This window comes from Melanotaenia boesemani, chromosome 20 (genome assembly GCF_017639745.1).
Source record: "Melanotaenia boesemani isolate fMelBoe1 chromosome 20, fMelBoe1.pri, whole genome shotgun sequence".
Lineage (NCBI taxonomy): Eukaryota > Metazoa > Chordata > Actinopteri > Atheriniformes > Melanotaeniidae > Melanotaenia > Melanotaenia boesemani.
Genome location: NC_055701.1, coordinates 28,836,616 through 28,857,541, shown reverse-complemented (window position 1 = coordinate 28,857,541; position 20,926 = coordinate 28,836,616). Strand labels below are relative to the sequence as shown.

General features: G+C 42.7%; 1 protein-coding gene across 3 annotated transcripts in view; it reads left to right on the top strand.

Annotated features, from left to right (window-relative positions):
• The window catches only part of LOC121630907 (neuronal PAS domain-containing protein 3), a 378,679-nt gene that overhangs the window by 341,637 nt on the left and 16,116 nt on the right, over nucleotides 1-20,926 (top strand). For all 3 annotated transcript variants that reach the window (XM_041971452.1, XM_041971453.1, XM_041971454.1), the window contains exon 9: nucleotides 8,151-8,257. In XM_041971452.1, the coding sequence (XP_041827386.1) occupies nucleotides 8,151-8,257 (107 nt within the window). The remainder of the gene's footprint in view (nucleotides 1-8,150; nucleotides 8,258-20,926) is intronic.

Sequence of the window (20,926 nt, the reverse complement as noted above, 5' to 3'; positions counted from 1 at the left end):
GTGCACCCAAGTTAAAAAGTTCAACACCAGTTCAACCAGTAAAAACGTTATTCTGAGGTGGAGAGTCCAGCCAGCTGCTGGGGAAGCAGAACCAGAACTGAGCCATAAGTTCTGCTTCTGTTCTGGGAACTAATCTGGAGCTCCTTGAAGTGTCATGAAACAAATAAAATTAAACATATAAATCAAGTAAGTAATCTGAAAAAATGTTTTTTTATTGATTGACTTTATAAATTTCATGTCATGGCCCTTCCTATTTATCTGTTATTACGTTTTTATGTGACATTATTGTCATTTTGTGACACACTGGCAGAGAAAAGCACTGCAGAGCTGTCCACTCCTGGGACGGAGGCCTCTTTTACACTGACTCCAGTAAATCCTCTCCCAGTTTTGAATATGACCCAAAAATAGCTTGGTCTGCCACTAAACGTAGTATGTAGACTGCTGCTGCAGTTATTTATCAGGAACAGCATGAGAGTCATGTTTTCTGTCCGTCCCTATCTCATGCTACAGAAGAAAAAACCAAGCAGCTCGGTTTATAAACCATCTGCATTTCCAGGCTGTTTCCACTGTTTCTCTGTGGCACAACAGCCCAGAAGACAGACCGGTGGTTTTACACCAAGTCGGTTTGCTTAAGTCGAGTTGACCCTCTTAAAGTCAAAGTCAAAGAGGTTTATTTGTCACATGCACAGCTATACATAGTACAATTGTACAGTGAAATGTGTTTTCTGTACCTGCATCCTTTAAGAATAAAAAGAATAAGCTAAATATTTATAAAATAGAATAAAAATAGAATAGAATAAAAAAAGGTAAATCTTGAGTTTTAAATAAGATAAAAGAATAGCAGCATACTTATGTATATTTACATACATATTTACATGTGCAAATAGGAGTGAGAAGTGGCTTTTGTTTTGTTCAGGGCTCAGAGTTGAGCAAGCGGACAGCCAGGGGGAAGAAACTCTTCTTCAGCCTCTCAGTCTTAGTCCTCAGGCAGCAGAAGCGCCGGCCTGATGGCAGTGGAGAGAAGAGAGAGTGTGCGGGGTGGCTGGGCTGACTGAGGATCCTCTTAGCCCTTAACCTGCAACGTTCCACATAAATGTCCTGCAGGTTGGGGAGAGTTGTTCTGGTGGTCCGCTCAGCTGCTCGGACCACCCTTTTTAGGGCCAAGAGGTCCTGCTTTGTGCAGTTCCCCATCCACGTGGTGATGCTCCCACACAGGATGCTCTCAATGGTGCAGGTGTAAAAGTTCTTGAGCACCCTGAGAGGGAGCTTAGAGTCTCTCAGTCGTCTGAGGAGGAACAGACGCTGTCTGGCCTTCTTCACAGTTGTTGTGATGTGCTGAGTCCAGGTCAGGTCTTGTGATATGGTCACTCCCAGGTACCTGAAAGTGTCCACACGTTCCACCTCAGAGCCACTGATGAGGAGTGGATGGAGGCTCCTCTGCTGTTTCCTGAAGTCCACTATCAGCTCTTTTGTTTTGCTGACATTTAACAGGAGATGGTTCTCCTGGCACCAGACCTCCAGGTGGGAGACCTCCCTCCTGTAGGCAGTCTCGTCATTGTGGGAGATCAGTCCTACAACGGCTGTGTCGTCAGCAAACTCTATGATGACATTTGAGTCTGAAGTGGCCTCACAGTCATGAGTGTACAGTGAGTACAGCAGGGGGCTGAGCACACAGCCCTGGGGGAATCCTGAGTTGAGGGTGAGGGGAGATGAGGAGTGGTGTCCCATCCTAACCACCTGTGGTCCTCCGGTCAGGAAGCTGTGGACCCACCTGCATAGTGAAGGATTCACTCTTAGGTCATACAGCTTTGACACTAGTCTGGAGGGGACTATGGTATTAAGTGCTGAGCTGTAATCAACAAACAGCACTCTCACATAGTTCCCCTTACCAGTGTCCACGTGGGAGAGGGTCTTGTGGAGGAGGAGGGCTATGGCGTCGTCCGTGGATCTGTTTGGCCTTTAAGCAAACTGTAGTGGGTCCAGGGTGGAGGGCAGTGTGGAGGTGATGAAAGTCTTTATCAGTCTCTCAAAACATTTCATCACCACAGATGTGAGGGCTATGGGCCTGTAGTCAGCGGGACTGCTGGGGTTTGGTTTCTTAGGGACCGGGACTATCACAGACTTTTTAAAGCAGGTGGGGATCACACACAGTTTCAGGGAGAGGTTGAATATCTGTGTAAACAGAGGCACCAGCTGATCAGCACAGGCTTTGAGGACACATCCGCTGATGCCGTCTGGTCCGGCTGCTTTCCTGATGTTTACACTTTTAAACACCTTCCTCACGTCACGTTCTGTCACGGTGAATGTCTCCTCCTCTCCAGCTGGGAGCGCAACGGGTGGTCAGTCTCCCGACTCGAAGCGTGCGAAGAAGATATTCAGTTCGTTAGCCAGAGAAGCGTCAGCACTCACCGGATGCGTGTGTGTTGCTTTATAGTCTGTGATGGCACGAAGTCCCTGCCAGAGTCCCCTGGAGTCTGACTGTTCCATCTGATGCTCCAGTCTACGTCCGTAGCGTTGTTTGGCCTCCTTCACTGCCCTCCGGACGTTGTATGAAGCAGCTTTGTATTCCTCCATGTTCCCAGTGGCGAGGCCGGAGTTATAGGCAGCTGTGTTATGCTGTGTTGTTCTGAGAGTGAAAGGAGTTTTACATCCTGATTTTGAGTGTGTTTCTGGATAAAACTACACATAAACAGCTGACATGGAAAAGACCAGGAGATCAAACTGACGTTGACAAATGTTGAAAATGCTCAAGTTTACAGAAGTCTTACTATGGAAGTCTCAACAAGCGTCTGTTGGCGTAAATGCAAGCTTGGTTTCTTATTAGGAAAAATTTGTGTGTGCATTTGCAAACTTAGTAAGATAACAGTAAAATGAATGTATTCAGTTCCACAGGTACCGAACCACGACTTGTAAAGCTTCCGCAGCACATGCGTGGAACGCTGGTGTGTGGCTTGCTGTGGCAGGTTCCATCTGTTTAGACTGTGAACGAGTTACTGTCTGATCCTCCATGTATCTTTAATTTGGTGTAACTTGGTGCACGTTGCTGACACCGTAAGGCCTGTATGGCAGTGGTGTAAAGTTGGGCTAATATCAGCTTAGCTACACCCAGAACTGAGGCTACAATCACACAGAGATTAAACCGATTCCATTTTAAAATATTTTTCATGAGGACAGAATAATTTTAAGAAATGTGTGTATCCACACAAAACCAGTGAAAATGCTGTAGTTTAAATGCCGGGCCTGTAAGGGAAACTGCAATGGTGCCATCATCCATTATCAGAGGACGTAGGCGCAGTGATGTAACTTCCTCTAATTTTCCAAACATCTGGTCTTTCGACATGGCTGTCCCCGAGGTCTTAGCATTAGCTGCTAATGTGTAGCCCAGTTAGCCTGCTACATAGTCTACAGGTGAATGTTTCACTTTGTTTAAACTCTTGACTTTCTGCCTCTGCTGCATGCCCTGTTGTTGTTTTGTTTTTTTAGTTTTTTTTTTACTTTTTCTTTTTTTAGAAGTAATGTGGTTTTTTGCACATACACAGAAAAAAAGATTAAATAAATGAGATATACAGGTCTACAGGCGCAAAGAGTGTAGAGAAAGTGTAGAGAAATCTAGGTGCTAAATAGATTTCTCGTAACCAGGTAATGGCAGTAATCCGATCAAAGATATCAGGTTAAGCTGTCTACATGACCATTTGAATTATCTACCTGTACATGTCAACTAACTCATTGGTTCAGAGACGCTGTGTATGGCTTGTAAACATGGAAACAAAATGGTGGCTAGGGCTGCGTAATAAATTCCTTTTCACACTCTGAAGTTGCCGGGCCAGCGCCAGCTTCAGGTCTGTAAACTCTAATGTGGACCAGCTTAGGCTGTTTGCGTATGGACAGGGCTCCAGAAGGCTGAATAACTGTGTAGGAGTGTACTAGGCTGGTACAGATGTGGTACTGAAGCCACAACATGACGGTATAGCTGGGAGCTGAGGTTGGTAAACTGGTTGCAGAGACTGGTTTAGCTGGTGGTTCAGAAAGACTGGCTGTGTAGTAACTGTGTTGCTACGTCTCTGTTTCACTCTGATACCCAGATAGCAGACATGTTTGGGCTGAATCTGGACTACTTATGGCTCAGTTATGGCACTGGCAAGTGATATGTAGGCCAGAAGTGGACCAGATGTCAGTAGTTGGCCTGGATGTGGATTGTGGCTAATATCTTGTGAGCCAGAAGTGGTCCTAATACGAGAAGCCTTCCCTGTGGCAGTTTCCTTGTGGGCCACATGGTGGGCAAGTGGCTGAGTTTTGGCAGCTACACTCACATTCAGTCACATTTAGATGTCAAGGCCACATTTGTCCTAAAGAAAAGGGCACATCTGGGCCGTGTTTGGGTTACTATCTACCTACCATAGAGATATCATCATTTATATAAAATATATATTTGTTATTGCTGCTAAAACTATTCTACAAGCTGCTCATGTTAATTTCTAATTTCTTAAAGCAATAGCAGCCGTAGCAAGGCTCTTTCACTCCTAATGTTTGAGCACAACAATCCCAGCTGCTTCCACGTTCATGTTTCACAGCAGCTATCCAAAAACAAAACGCTGTCTCCCTTATTGCAGCTTCTTATTCATGAGGAATGTGACCCAAAGCTCCCGGTTTAACAGTGAAATATGTCTCTGATGGTTCCATCTCCTTTTCTCTGTCCAGATAAAGCAGATAGGCATCAGGATCCGGTGCAGGAGTTAACTAGCTGACTGGGGGAATTCACATCAGGGAAGATAAAAAAATAAGCCCTTCATGTTTTATAATAAAAAAGAGAAGAGGAAATGATAGTAGACAGATTGCTTTTTGTAGCTGGAAAAATGGAAACAATGCAAGACAGATAATATTCAGTGTGGAGCTGCAGAAATGAAAATCTCTGCAACGAAGAGACAACCATCACTCCAATTACAGACCGATTCTGAAGATAAGTTTCCAAGAGGAGGATAAAATGGGGGGATTTTTTACTTCTTTAAAGAACATAGTGTGCTGTTGTGTGCATACCCAACATTAGTTTCTCTCACCCTTCCTGAAACAGGGTGAATGAAACGTTCATTTTTGTCTGTCCATCCTGTGGCAAATGAAGGCTAACACCAGTGAGATGGCCTTTTGAAGTTGTCGTTTTATTTTTTTATTTATTTATTTTATTTTATTTTTTTTTATTTGAGCTTGAGCTGAAGAATGGCTAAACCGGTGCCAAATTGCCAAATGAACCTTTTAAACGTTTTTAAAAGGTTAATTTCTCTAAAAAAGTTCATGTAAATTGATTATATATTGAATACGTATGCATAATTACTGAATGAAATAGAATATAAGCATGTGCAGACGTTTTCTCATGATTTCAATCTGCTTTTGTAAAAAAAAAACCTGGCAGGAAGGGAGTGCTGAAGAAATCTGTTGTCATGAATTCAAGTTAAACATGAAGACTTATTATTTTTATATGAAAAGATTGCTTAATATTGTGACAGAAGTCGTGGGTCATTCCTCATTTCTTTATTTATTGCCAGTAAAATGTGAAATAGGTGCATCAATTTATTGTAATTATGCAAATATAAAAGGAAAAAACAGCTGTAACAACCTTTAAAGTCAATGTTTGGGATAACCGTCTCTTCTGGTCAAGCTTCATCAAACCCTCTTGTTACCTTTAAGCTGTCTTCTGGAAGAGTTTCCCAGGTTTTCTGTTGGACATTTGGACAGAAAAAATAGGACATTGAGCCAATCAGCATAAAGAATGACTATGTGAAAATGGTTTCAGGCTCCAGGTTCATATCAAGGAGGACCTGACCTGAGCTGTAAACGCTTCTGAGGATCCTCATAATCCTCATGCTTTCATGAGGATTATGAGGATCCTCAGTCATGGCGTCACACTGTGGTTTACCAGGTGCACTGCTGCTTGCAAGAACTGCAGAGGGTCATTAAAACTACCCACTGGATACCTTCTCCTGTACTTTTTTTTTTTACTGTCCTGTCCAACATCATGGAGGCAGAATGATGGTCTGACTGTCAGGTTCTGACAAACAAAGTTTGTTTACCAAGAGGAGCTTTAGGGATACAAGGCCCTTCTTACTACTTAAGTGTTATTCTTTATTTTTAATTTGTTGAATTGCATATTACACAAGGAGAGTGAACAGAAGAGAAAGACAAAGATACAAAAGACAGAAAAATCACAGTCAGTTGTGAAACCTGTAAAGAAACTTAACAGAAAACATTTTTTGGCCTCTGAAAGAAAACAAAGCAGAGAATCATCAGGGGCACCTACAGCAAGATCGTGACTGTAGCTGTAGGTGATTCAAGCTGGAAGACAACGCAGTAACTGTGAAAGCATGCTAGTGATGGGAGGGTGTATATGGAAGTGCTCCTTGATGACACTTCCTCTTGCCTCATCCTCAGAGACTCATCCCATCCTAGTAACCAGGATTTTGAACCTGTGTCTTCGGGGTCATCTCTAGGATAACCAGTTTTTACCAGAGAGCTGTTATTGCACTGAACACTCACTTGTGTGCCATACTGCTTATACAGCAATATTACTAAATGTAAATTTACAGTTTATTATTTCCTGACTTTTAGTGAACTTTGCTTTTTGCCCCAGTCGGAGACATTTTACTGCCATCTTATTGTATTCTGAGCATCCAGAGTTCTTCTTAAGATGTTGTCTGTGTTTTGTTCCGTTCTGTCAAGATAATCCCACACTCCTTCAGTAATCTTTAGGTCCAAGCCCTGGGAAGATCCAGGTTCTGGAGAGGGTCCATCCCACCATCAGACATGTTTCCACTGATCTTCAGTCCAGTTCTTGTGTCATGTGACACACCTCAGCCTTTACTCCCTGATTCCCTTCCTTAAGAAGGGCTTGTTGACAGTCACGTTTCCATGGAGACCATTTCTGATGAGGCTTCGGCCATCAGAAGATGGATCAGCTGAAGGTTCAGAAGCATCTCTCAGGTCCTGGTTCAGGTCGTTGCTGGATGTGTTCCTGTTTCTTCAGGACATCACTTTCAGATAGTCTAAGCCTGAAACCTCTTCTTTTGTCCTTTACTTGTCCAGCTTCCTCAAACCTTTTTAAAATAAAAGCAGCACACCATGCTAAGATTAACTTTTCAATTTTTACTAGTTGCAACTGAAGAAATTGGAACAAACTACATTCTCTCAGTGACAAAGTGATTAAAAGTTTGGTTACGTGTCATGGTTTCTGTTCCTTGGTTTACTGTTATGCTCTTGCTTCCTGTTCGTGGCTTCTTGTATTTTCGGGTTATGTTAGTCCTGTGTTGCTTTGTTTTCTGCTCACTAGTTCACCTGGTCTGATTTGCTCACTCACTTCTGTGTCTAGTTAGTCCTTCATTGTATTTAAGTTAATTTGTTTCTGTTCTTCCTGGCCAGTACATTGTTTGCTTCTGTTTGTTGTTAGATGTGTTCATGCCACGTTTAGTCTGTTTTCCATGTTTCATAGTCTTTTGTTATAACTTAGTATTTTATTAAAACCTTTTACCTGCACCAGTCTGCCTCTCGTCTCTTAAGCTTGCACTTGGGTTCTCATGTCCACGGCTTCCTGACAGTCTATCCTTGGATCCTGTGAGCTGGGGGCCTGTTTTCTGCTTGAACAGTGCCTAGGTCAACGACATGTAATTTAACACGTATAAAAAAACACGCTTATCTGAAAATGTTTAGGTTCAAGAACTGGACTGAAAAAACAGAAAATGTATTTAAATAAAAAAAAAATTGGTTAGGGGGTAATGTTTTAGACTGTTTTACTGTTTGGAAGCAAAATACAACTAAATCAGGGGAGGCGCAAGACTTTTGCAGAGGATTGTATGTTAAGAAAATATGAGGAGTGTGGCTATAGGGTTCATTTATTACTACTTAATCAAGCTTTGCTTGGCTGTGCTGACCCAAACAGAGCCGATGTAGGCTTGTCCTAGTGTATAGCCCTGAACAGTAATAGCATAGTGTGGAAGTTTCCACCATGTTACAGGACCATGACTTCCATTCACCATTTACTCTGGCTCCATGGACCATCTCATCTTTGAGCAAGTTGGCATAAATTAGGGCACAACTAAAAATTGTTTTTATGTGAGTGTCTAAGTGTGTCTGTCAGTGTTTTCATATTATGTTTTGTGGTGTTTCAGGGTCAGTGACTACATGGACCTCACTCCAGTAGACATCGTGGGGAAGAGGTGCTACCAGTTCATTCATGCTGAAGACGTCGAGGGGATCAGACAGAGTCACCTGGACTGTGAGTATGACATCATTTGTACACTCCGCTCTGACTGGGGAGTGGCCCACTGGATGTGAATCCTTCTAATTCAGTTTTCAGTGTCTGATGACAGAAAATGAACTTGGATATATTTATTTTTTCCTTCATGCTTTGGCTGCAGAAGCTGTGTTTTTTTGATGGCCTGCTGGGAATATTCAGTTGTGATTGGCCATCTCTGCTGTCCATCTGTTCTAAATGAGCAGCAGAGTTAATCTCACGATAGAGTTAATAAGCAGCATCCAGTAAACCAGAACCCTTAAAAACCTCCTGGGTATGTTGAGCCTGCACACAGGCCTCAGGTTTACCACTTCGCAGCAATCCGTCTTCTCTTGACAACACTGCAAACGTCTGGAAACTGAGAACAGTTGCTAAATCTTGAGAGGGATGGGGATACATGTCTGATATAGGATTCAGGCCGCTTAACAGTTCTGGTTATTCTTTGTTGTATTTGTGTGTTTTATGATGCACGAAATGTTTCTAGTTGAAAGTTGGTGAAAGTTCTGGACTGCAGGCTGACTCATCTGTGAGAATCCATCCTGCTCTAATAGATGCAGCTTATTATTATTTTCCTGAAATATGCAAGACCTTCCCTGGAAAAATAAACACCATCAGGATGGTGACACATGTTGAGGAACATGAAACTACTTCACAATGTATAGATCCAGGTTCTGGAGAATCCTGACGCCATCTTTACTTCTGAGAGACTCTGCCTCTCTAAGGTGCTCTTTTCATGACAGATCTGTTGATGATTGACCTGATAAGCTGAATCTCCTTCATCCACATGTTTCTTTCCAGCCTTTTCTGTCCCCATTTAAAGATGCAGCCATTAAAAAGAATAATCATCAGGAGCACCTGTTCAGTAAATTTTGCACCCCAGTTCCAAAACAGCTGGGACAGTGTATGAAAAGTCAATAAGAACAGAATGCAATAATTTCCAAATCTCATCAAGCCATGTTTCCTTCCCAGTAGAACAGAAACAGCATTTTTATCATTTTATAGAAAACAGAGATAATAATAATAATACTACTACTACTACTACTACTACTAATAATAATAATAATAATAATTATAATAATAAATGTTATTTGTATTGCACTTTATATTACAGGGAATCTCAAAGTGCAACAGAAAACAGGAATATAAAGAATCTATAACAGAGTATATAGCAGAAGGCTTTTTTCAAAAGGAAGTTTTTTCAAGTTTCACTTAAAACTTCTTAAGATTGTGGGCCTCTCAGGTGGTCTGGTAGGGTCTTTTATATGTGATGCAGGCTTTTCACTGGTCCACTGATAACAGGCTGGATGCTCCCTCTCCTCTTTAGTCTGCAGGACATGCTGTCCATGCTTTCCATGCTGTGGTTTTCTGGAAGTCTTCCTGAGTCCATGCAGTGGTTTCCAGTAGAGAATCATGTCTGCTTTTAATGCAGAAGATCACCAGCATCCAGCCTTGTCCCATGCACACAGAGATTCCTCCTAATTCTCTTAATCATCTGATGATATTCTCCACTGGAGATGGAGGATCTTCAAAGTCTGTGGAACATTTTTCTGAAATTGTTCCACAGTTTTAGATCCAGTTTGTCTCAGATTGGTGAAGCTCTGTCCATCTTTCCATCTGAGAGACTCTGCATCTCTGAAATGCTCCTTTTATACCAGTCATGTTACTGTTCTTGTTGAGGTAATAAATGCAGGTGATGCAGCGTCCGTCGCAGTTTGGGTTGTCCACATGTTTGACATAACCCGCCCCGTTTCCTGGGTAACATGCCACCATGGCCTAAAAAACATAGAAGAGGCACAGAGACAGCTTTCCTTTAGAAGTGGCTGAAGAAAGAGGGCGAAGCTGCTGTAAATGCATCACAGTGTAAACATGGAGCCATCTAAATCTCATTAGCTGGGTCACAGCAGGCCTCCTCATCTAGGGTCTCGTATTTGCTTCGTGCTGGTGCTTTCAGGTGGACTCTCCATTATATTATTGTTAAACACACAAAGTATAAATATGCTTTCTCTTTTGCTCTGTAGGTTGTTTATTACCCTGCAGATGGACCGACCTCCTTGCAGGGAACAAAACTCATAAATACATTAAATCACTTGGTGTTTTGTAGAATTATTTCCACACTGTAGTTTTTCATTTTTGAATTTATAAAGTTTTATTCTTTTCTGCTTAAAAATAAAAATTAGAGTGCGCGATGTGTAACCAGCTACGATCTGATTGGTTTGAACTTGAGTATGGTGGTTTCTGGGCCACGCCCGTCTTCAGAAATTTGGATTTTTTTTCATTCATGACGCACTGGTTGACTAACTTCCTCATACCCATCCTTATCCCCAGTCATCTGACCTGCTGCCAGGTAACCTGGTTAGTTGTCCAATGCTCCTCCAGGTGTTTCTGGTTTGTACCAGGTACTTTTCCAGCGTTTTGTTGCTCCTGTTCCAACTTTTTCCAGACGTGTTGCTGCATCAGATTCACTATCAGCTCATATTTTCATCTCATGGTGAAACGTCTCTGTTTCATCATCTGATCTGGTTTCTGTGTTCTACAGGGTTTGACATCATGTTACATACAGTTCCAACGTCTTTGAGATGTAAGAGTTGTAACTGAAAACAAGAAACTGGATCCTTCCTTTAGAATAAAGATGCTGCAGCATTCACTGAATAAACCACAAAAACAATTTGGAAGGTTTTTTATTTCTGTGCTAAGATCAGCAAAGTTTTATCAAACATGTCCAATGACACATTCAGTCACACTTTTAAAGTCTGTTTTGACTTGTTGGATAATGTTTTGTTCCACAGAAAGACTTGATGTCCTCTGTACTACCTGTAAAAACGTTACACTGATCATATTTCACCTTTCAAAGTTTAAGGCCACTTAGAGAATCTCTGCTCTCTTGTATCTTTGAAAAGCTCTCTCACAACAGCTCTACAATCTTATTACCCCTGTCAGGAGGCCTAATAATGCACTCACTGAGCTGCACACACACACACCCACACACATTTAGGCTTAGGTTTGGTGTCCCTTTTAGTGCTTGTCTGGATGATTTGCAGCAAGCTGTTTGTTGCAGCAGTAGGATCTTTAAAGTGGCGGTAAAAGCTGAGGAGGCATTCAGAGCTGCACAGCATTTCATGGTTTGTCTGATGCCCTGAATGTGTTTAGGGAGAATGCCAAATAATAAAAGCACACAGCAAGGACAGCAAGCCTGATGGAAGCCAAATGCAGATGGCTCCAGTTAGACATGATCAAACAGTTCTCTGCAGCTCCTCAAGTCTTCCAGTTTAATTTAAGGTTTGGTTCCAAGCTGCAGGCAGGTTTTTTACATCTTCAATTACTTTTTGTTTTTCCTTCTGATTGGTTCTCTATGAATGCGAAGGAGCACTCACAACGGTCAGGTAACTGCCGATTTTGCTGGGGCTTATTTTCCTAAGTGAGGTTGGAGGAGGTGGAGGAGAGGTTGTCTTCTGTGACTGCAGCAGCTGAGCAGTGCTGCGTCATCGACAAGCTCAGAAAGATAAAGAGGAGGGATCTTCATCCAGGTCTTACTCAGGTGAAAAGTTATTTTAAGAAAGCATATGACGTGATATTTTATCTCAAACTGTGAAATTACAACAGAAAACCAAAACTAAATATCAGAACATTGCTACAACATGGCAATGGTTTTCACTGCACATGTAACATGTGCCACAGCTTTATATACTCTATCAATTTAGCAAAAGGTCAGTAAATGAGTGTTTGGTGTGCTGTCTCTTTGTTGTAACAAAGCTTCTTTGTATTAAATCCTATACTGTTAAAAGTCTCTTTATTTCCAGTTTAAATGGAGCCATATTTGTGAGGAAAATGCATGTGTGGGATGAGCAGCGGACTTGAGGATGTGGGTTGTGTCCAGATCTTCTCTGCCAACAGATTATTCTGCTGTTGACTCTTGTTTGGTGTCATTTATTTGATTGGATAACAGCCAGTGTGGTTGTGTTGGTCTCTCTGGTACCAACAGCAGCCCAAGATGATCTCACAAGTATTAAATGGGGTTGAGGTCAGGACTGCAGGCGGGTCCTTCATCCTCTGGAGGTGGTCTCAGATAAACCTGCTGTGTAGGGACCAGCGTCGTCATTTTGGAGGATGAAGTTCAGTCCCAGACTGTATGGGATCACCACTGGATCCCACTCTGCAGTGAGATTAGCTCCAATGATGACCAGCCTTGTTTTTTTCCAGTGAGGGAGATGGAAAGAAATAGAAGTTATTGATAGAAGTTACATACGGTCTTACTGTACATTGAGTCTATCATATCTTCCCAACATCAGCTGTTTCATTTTGCTCATAGACCGGATCTTTCCTTACTCTAGTAAATATTGAGAGACCATAAGGAACACTTTAAGCTCATCACGGTTTGCTTGAGGCCAGTCTGGTGGGACATGTGTGCCGTGTCTGCCACAGTGCACCCTGGGATGCTGTGAGTTGTGAATGAAGCTCAGTTTGTCCATTTAATGATATTTGCTGATGCTGGGTTTCTCAAGATGTGCCCTTCAGTGATAATCAGTACAAGCAGGCTCTCCTGATGGAAATGGTCCACATGCATCAGGAGTGGGGGTCAGCCGAGGATTACCCACCCAGCACAAGTCTGTTTATATACAAACGTTGCTTCACTGTCCATACATGCATATTCCAATGAGAAGATGGAATTTTATAAATTCCAGTTAACCCAGAGAGAACGCACACGTTACTGGAACATGTACAGTACCGAGCCAAGGCTCGGACCAGCGACCCTTTAACTATGTTACAACCATGTTACAGTGGTGCTAACCACTACACCACCATGCAGCTGGCCTGATAGATAGACAGATAGATAGATAGATAGATAGATAGATAGATAGATAGATAGATAGATAGATAGATAGATAGATAGATAGACGGACGGACGGACGGACGGATCAGAGGTCAGACAGTCATTAACTGTGTTAACTGGGGTTAACTTTAGGGTCAATTTAATCTGTGTCAGACGTCCAAACACGTCCCAGATTTCTACGTCTTTTCTTTTGGACTGACCTGATGACCTGAGCCATAAAACATCGATGGACGTCTGGTGTAGCTGGAAGCTCAGTCCTTGTGGCGACCAGGCCACCAATCCTTATCCTTTGCTTTCTTTACATGATTCTGTCCTTCATAAGCTAACATCAGCATCTGGCCTGGTGTGGCGTGCGAAATGATAATATGGGAACCTCTCAGCACACTTTCCAGTCTAGTAGCTTGTATCAGAGCAGGGTCCTGCGCTGACAAGCTGTTGTGGCACTGCATGCTGGGTAACAAGACACATGTAGTAATCTACCACCAGTGACAGTGGGGTTAACTGTGAGGCAGACAGCCAGCACAACTTTGACACAGAAAGGCTGCGACCATAAAGATCACCTTTCACCCCTCCCTGGTTACTTATGCTGAAAATATTGTTTCCTGGGGCTCGTGGACTTTGACCATTAAAAGTTGTCTCCATTAAGGAACACATGAAACATTTTCACATGCCCACACAATCACCAGAGTTTCTCCTTCATTCTGAGAGCTCAGATGGGATGTCCTCCATGGCCTCCCATGGAGGACATCCCAGGGTGATCCCAGGGTGATCCCAGCTCCCAGTGTCTGAACAGGCCAAGGGATGTCCTGCTTGGCCTCGCATTCCCTGGGCAGACACCCCTCAACCTCTAACCTGGACCAGGAGAATAAGGAGTTGGAAAAAATGCTTCAAAAGAAGTTTCTACCCACGGACCTTCAGGAACATGCGACTTGTGAGCAAGACAGTCCTTTGCTGCTGTAACTTTATTTTATTTTATTTTATTTTTGATGCCTTATAATTTTTTAACAGTTATTTTTAGGTAGTTAGTTTAGTTAGTTTTCTTTAATGCAGTTTTGGGAGTTGCTCCACTAGTTTAGAAGTAAATACAGTAAAAATTCTATGAGATTGTTAATGTCTTTATTTTTATATTTATTATTTATTCCAGCACCTGTGTTTCTTACTTTCACTTCATTTTTCTGTCTTCTATTAATTTTTTCTGCAGACCATTCCCTTTAGGATGAATAAATTATTCGGATAGTTACTGCTCGTGTGTTGACTAGTAGAAACTCCTGCAGCTCCAGAACAGTCTCACTGTTTCACAAATGGTTTGACCACTTATGAAAAATTCATGAATTTGATTTGCCATATGTCATGCACATTAATGTGTTTGGACATTAACCCAGCTCACTGCTGCTAAAACGAATACACCTGATGTCCATAATTTAAACTTGATTAAGGATTTATCTGTGTACCAGTCCCTTCCTGGATAAAAACATGTCATGGCCACATTAAAGGGTGTTAATGTAACTTTACATCAGTACAGACTGTACCGTTGCCCAACCTCTCTCTCAGCAATGATTCTTCTGGTCTCTTCAGGATGACAACGTGTGTGTGTGTGTGTGTGTGTGTGTGTGTGTGTGTGTGTGTGTGTGTGTGTGTGTGTGTGTGTGTGTGTGTGTGTGTGTGTGTGTGTGTGTGTGTGTGTGTGAGAGAGAGAGCTATTTCAAGGCTCCTTACAGAACTCGTCTTATGAATGTAGATAAACATGAAACAATCTGAACATAAAACACCGTGCTCCCTGTTAAGTCAGGAGGCCACACCCCCCCAGGCCACACCCCCACCTCGAATCACCTGGTAAACCTTCTTCATCATCCACTCAGAGCTGTTCGCCTCGTTCTCGCCACCCCACTCGCCTCATCCCATCCTCGTTCATTCTCACTCATCCATGTATTCATCCATTCTTCCATCATCCCTCCTTTCCCCCTCACCCATCCTTTCTTCCCTCCTTTATTCATCCTCACACTACCTCATTTATTTATCGTTTCATTTTCCCTCCCTCACCCATTCATCTTCCAACCTTCCTCCCTCATCAATTCACCATCCTCCCCCTCTTTTATTCCACCACCCCTCCATCTCCACTACCTCAGCTGTCCATCCTATCCTTCTGTCCTTTCTCCATCTGCCTCACATATACATTCTCCACCCTTCCATCATCCTCTTCATCCCTCATCTTTCACCCCACCTGCACTCTGTCTTTATATCAATCATTTAATATTTTTTTCCAGTTGCCATCTGGGGGTCCTGACTGACATCCTGAGACTGAACCCCCACACTGGATCTCCTCCTCGCAGCCTTAAAAAAACCCAGATGGACCAATCAGAGAACTTTCAGATGGCTCCATCACTTCATCCATCCTTACATTAAAACCAGTAAACCCATATTGTTGAGGTGTGTTTTTTTACTGGTATCATATTTACTTTTACTGCCTCCTGATGCATTAACGTCACCTGTGTGACTCACATGCTGATACACTGATTTGCTCTCTGAGGAGCTGCAGTCATCTGAACGGGCATAGCTGAGATGCTTCTGCAAATCTGCATCCGTGTGTGTGTGTGTGTGTGTGTGTCTGTGCTTGCAGTCACTGTCATTATTTATTCTGTCATACAAACAAAACAAGGTCGCAGTCAAGGTGACACATTCTCACCGTTTCTTCCTCACCATGCAAACAAGTTATTTTCCCACCATCTCTGTCCATGAAGAGGCAAAGGGAGAATGAAGCAGCAGCCGTTTGACCAAAGTCAGTTTCTGCAGCCCTGCAGATGTCGTCTTCCACGATGCTGTTAGTTCCTAATAGTTCTTAATTACTGGCCTTCTTTTCATATAAATCACCCTGCTTTCGCTCTCTCTTCTCTGACATGGAAACCCTATTTGTGTCTGTAATTAAACTGAGGAGAGGAACATGAATTAAGTGACCCTCGCTTCTTGTCTTTCACTGTTACTGTTTCAGCCTATATATATATATTGCTTAAGATAGCTTTTAGTGGTTAATTTAGCCAAATTAATTACCAGCATGCAGTCACAGGGCAGAGCAGGGGTAGGGGACACCTGTGGAATCGTAGGCTCAGTCACGTTGACACAGCGCTGTCTGGTGCACAGCAGCATGTACAACATTGTCTGGTTTGAATCAGCTCCTTGCAGTAATGGACCAACGATTTATTCTGTACCGTCGTGTCCAGTTGCTTCGCCTGCTGACCAGAAGGAGCAAATAACTCCAGCGTTGGCATCTCTGCACTGGCTTCCTGTTGTAAAAAAGATCCAATTTCAAATTTTACTATTGTTTTTAAGTCATTTAATGGCCGAGCTCCTTCTAATCTTTCTGAGCTGCTGCTTGTTCGCAATCCAGCAAGAACCACGTGGTCTGAAGCAACCGGCAATGTAATGATAGCTGATGATGTCATACCTGCCAGTGAGTGAAATAAAATAAATCTAGTGAAAACACACTTTCATGGACTGGCTTTTAGCACAAGCTGACCAAAACATTTATTTGTTTTAATTTGTTTTAGTGTTTTTATCCATCTATTTTCTATACCACTTTTTCCAGTTCAGGGTCTCGGAGAAGCTGGAGCCTATCCCAGCAATTAGCAGGTGAGAGGCGGGTTCACCTGGACAGGTACACCTGGACAAGTCACCAGTCCAGCACAGAACCTGCTTTTAGTCTTGTTTTTAGTTATTTTATTTTATTGTTTTAACTATTTAATTGCATCACTATTGTGCATTCTATTTATTTTAGTTTTACTTCGTTCAGCATGAGTTGTTGGAAATGTGCGATATAGATGAATTATTCTGGATAGATTTATCAGGCTAACAAGTGGTCTAGAAACCTAGACCTCTGTTCTGTTTGAGTTATTCAAGGTTGGGTTTCTGTGTGAAATGCCAATAATTACAGAAAACAATCTTCACTAGAAGATCAACAACATTTCACCATGTGATGGAAAATATGAGCTGATGGTGAATCTGATGCAGCAACACACCTGTAAAAAGTAGTTCCAGGGTGATGTTCAGTACGGTGTAAAAAGTAGATCCAGGGTGATGTTCGACACGGTGTAAAAAGTAGTTCCAGGGTGATGTTCAGCACGGTGTAAAAAGTAGATCCAGGGTGATGTTCAGCATGGTGTAAAAAGAAGTTCCAGGGTGATGTTCAGCATGGTGTAAAAAGTAGTTCCAGGGTGATGTTCAGCGTGGTGTAAAAAGTAGTTCCAGGGTGATGTTCAGCACGGTGTAAAAAGTAGATCCAGGGTGATGTTCAGCATGGTGTAAAAAGAAGATCCAGGGTGATGTTCGACACGGTGTAAAAAGTAGTTCCAGGGTGATGTTCAGCGTGGTGTAAAAAGTAGTTCCAGGGTGATCTTCAGCACGGTGTAAAAAGTAGATCCAGGGTGATGTTCAGCACGGTGTAAAAAGTAGTTCCAGGTTGATGTTCGACACGGTGTAAAAAGTAGTTCCAGGGTGATGTTCAGCACGGTGTAAAAAGTAGATCCAGGGTGATGTTCAGCATGGTGTAAAAAGAAGTTCCAGGGTGATGTTCAGCATGGTGTAAAAAGTAGTTCCAGGTTGATGTTCAGCGTGGTGTAAAAAGTAGTTCCAGGGTGATGTTCAGCACGGTGTAAAAAGTAGATCCAGGGTGATGTTCAGCATGGTGTAAAAAGAAGATCCAGGGTGATGTTCGACACGGTGTAAAAAGTAGTTCCAGGGTGATGTTCAGCGTGGTGTAAAAAGTAGTTCCAGGGTGATCTTCAGCACGGTGTAAAAAGTAGATCCAGGGTGATGTTCAGCACGGTGTAAAAAGTAGTTCCAGGTTGATGTTCGACACGGTGTAAAAAGTAGTTCCAGGGTGATGTTCAGCATGGTGTAAAAAGTAGTTCCAGGTTGATGTTCGACACGGTGTAAAAAGTAGTTCCAGGGTGATGTTCGACACGGTGTAAAAAGTAGTTCCAGGGTGATGTTCGACACTGTGTAAAAAGTAGTTCCAGGGTGATGTTCGGCACGGTGTAAAAAGTAGTTCCAGGGTGATGTTCGACACTGTGTAAAAAGTAGTTCCAGGGTGATGTTCAGCACGGTGTAAAAAGTAGATCCAGGGTGATGTTCGACACGGTGTAAAAAGTAGTTCCAGGGTGATTTTCAGCGTGGTGTAAAAAGTAGATCCAGGGTGATGTTCAGCATGGTGTAAAAAGAAGTTCCAGGGTGATGTTCAGCATGGTGTAAAAAGTAGTTCCAGGTTGATGTTCGACACGGTGTAAAAAGTAGTTCCAGGGTGATGTTCAGCGTGGTGTAAAAAGTAGTTCCAGGGTGATGTTCAGCACGGTGTAAAAAGTAGATCCAGGGTGATGTTCAGCATGGTGTAAAAAGAAGTTCCAGGGTGATGTTCAGCATGGTGTAAAAAGTAGTTCCAGGTTGATGTTCAGCACGGTGTAAAAAGTAGATCCAGGGTGATGTTCAGCACGGTGTAAAAAGTAGATCCAGGGTGATGTTCAGCATGGTGTAAAAAGAAGATCCAGGGTGATGTTCGACACGGTGTAAAAAGTAGTTCCAGGGTGATGTTCAGCGTGGTGTAAAAAGTAGTTCCAGGGTGATCTTCAGCACGGTGTAAAAAGTAGATCCAGGGTGATGTTCAGCACGGTGTAAAAAGTAGTTCCAGGGTGATGTTCAGCACGGTGTAAAAAGTAGTTCCAGGTTGATGTTCGACACGGTGTAAAAAGTAGTTCCAGGGTGATGTTCAGCATGGTGTAAAAAGTAGTTCCAGGTTGATGTTCGACACGGTGTAAAAAGTAGTTCCAGGGTGATGTTCGACACGGTGTAAAAAGTAGTTCCAGGGTGATGTTCGACACTGTGTAAAAAGTAGTTCCAGGGTGATGTTCGGCACGGTGTAAAAAGTAGTTCCAGGGTGATGTTCGACACTGTGTAAAAAGTAGTTCCAGGGTGATGTTCAGCACGGTATAAAAAGTAGATCCAGGGTGATGTTCGACACGGTGTAAAAAGTAGTTCCAGGGTGATTTTCAGTGTGGTGTAAAAAGTAGATCCAGGGTGATGTTCAGCATGGTGTAAAAAGAAGTTCCAGGGTGATGTTCAGCATGGTGTAAAAAGTAGTTCCAGGTTGATGTTCGACACGGTGTAAAAAGTAGTTCCAGGGTGATGTTCAGCGTGGTGTAAAAAGTAGTTCCAGGGTGATGTTCAGCACGGTGTAAAAAGTAGATCCAGGGTGATGTTCAGCACGGTGTAAAAAGTAGTTCCAGGGTGATGTTCAGCACGGTGTAAAATGTAGTTCCAGGTTGATGTTCGACACGGTGTAAAAAGTAGTTCCAGGGTGATGTTCAGCATGGTGTAAAAAGTAGTTCCAGGTTGATGTTCGACACGGTGTAAAAAGTAGTTCCAGGGTGATGTTCGACACGGTGTAAAAAGTAGTTCCAGGGTGATGTTCGACACTGTGTAAAAAGTAGTTCCAGGGTGATGTTCGGCATGGTGTAAAAAGTAGTTCCAGGGTGATGTTCGACACTGTGTAAAATGTAGTTCCAGGGTGATGTTCGGCACGGTGTAAAAAGTAGTTCCAGGGTGATGTTCGACACGGTGTAAAAAGTAGTTCCAGGGTGATGTTCGACACTGTGTAAAAAGTAGTTCCAGGGTGATGTTCGGCACGGTGTAAAAAGTAGTTCCAGTGTGATGTTCGACACTGTGTAAAAAGTAGTTCCAGGGTGATGTTCGGCACGGTGTAAAAAGTAGTTCCAGGGTGATGTTCAGCACGGTGTAAAAAGTAGTTCCAGGGTGATGTTCGACACGGTGTAAAAAGTAGTTCCAGGGTGATGTTCAACACGGTGTAAAAAGTAGTTCCAGGGTGATGTTCGACACGGTGTAAAAAGTAGTTCCAGGGTGATGTTCAACATTGTGTAAAAAGTAGTTCCAGGGTGGTGTTTGGCATGGTGTAAAAAGTAGTTCCAGGGTGATGTTTGGCACAGTGTAAAAAGTAGTTCCATTGTGATGTTCGGCACGGTGTAAAAAGTAGTTCCAGGGTGATGTTCGACACGGTGTAAAAAGTAGTTCCAGGGTGATGTTCGACACTGTGTAAAAAGTAGTTCCAGGGTGATGTTCGGCACGGTGTAAAAAGTAGTTCCAGGGTGATGTTCGGCACGGTGTAAAAAGTAGTTCCAGGGTGATGTTCGACACGGTGTGAAAAGTAGTTCCAGGGTGATGTTCAGCACGGTGTAAAAAGTAGTTCTAGTGTGATGTTCGGCACGGTGTAAAAAGTAGTTCCAGGGTGACATTCGGCATGGTGGAAAAAAGTAGTTGTGAGTGGTTGTTCATCTCTGTGATGGACTGGTAAAATGTCCAGGGTGTAACACAGAGACGAGGTGAGGTTTTATCATCTGGAGGTTTCGTCCACATGGAACCAGCGGGAGCCTGAAAACACTGGGTGAGAAAGTGAATAAGTGGGGGTCATCAAAATCTGCTTAATAACAATATTTCAAAGCATATATGTGTAGTAATGCAACAAAAGCTACTTATTGGGCCACACCTTCATTCTCCAATCAGTTTTGGTAGTTCTTTAGTGGTCCTCATGGAAAATATGTTTTGAATCAGTGGTCAGAACGAACCTCCACCTGGTCTCAGACTGAGTTCTGGAGCGTCTTCACAAACAGTGCTATCTTTCTGCCACTACTACCACATGAAACTTCACTTCACTGCTATATAATGTTGCTCTAATATGAAGATCTTATATCTTCTGCTACTGGAAGCTCACAACCATTTAGGTTGAAGAAATATGGCTAATGTTTGGATATATATATATATAGATA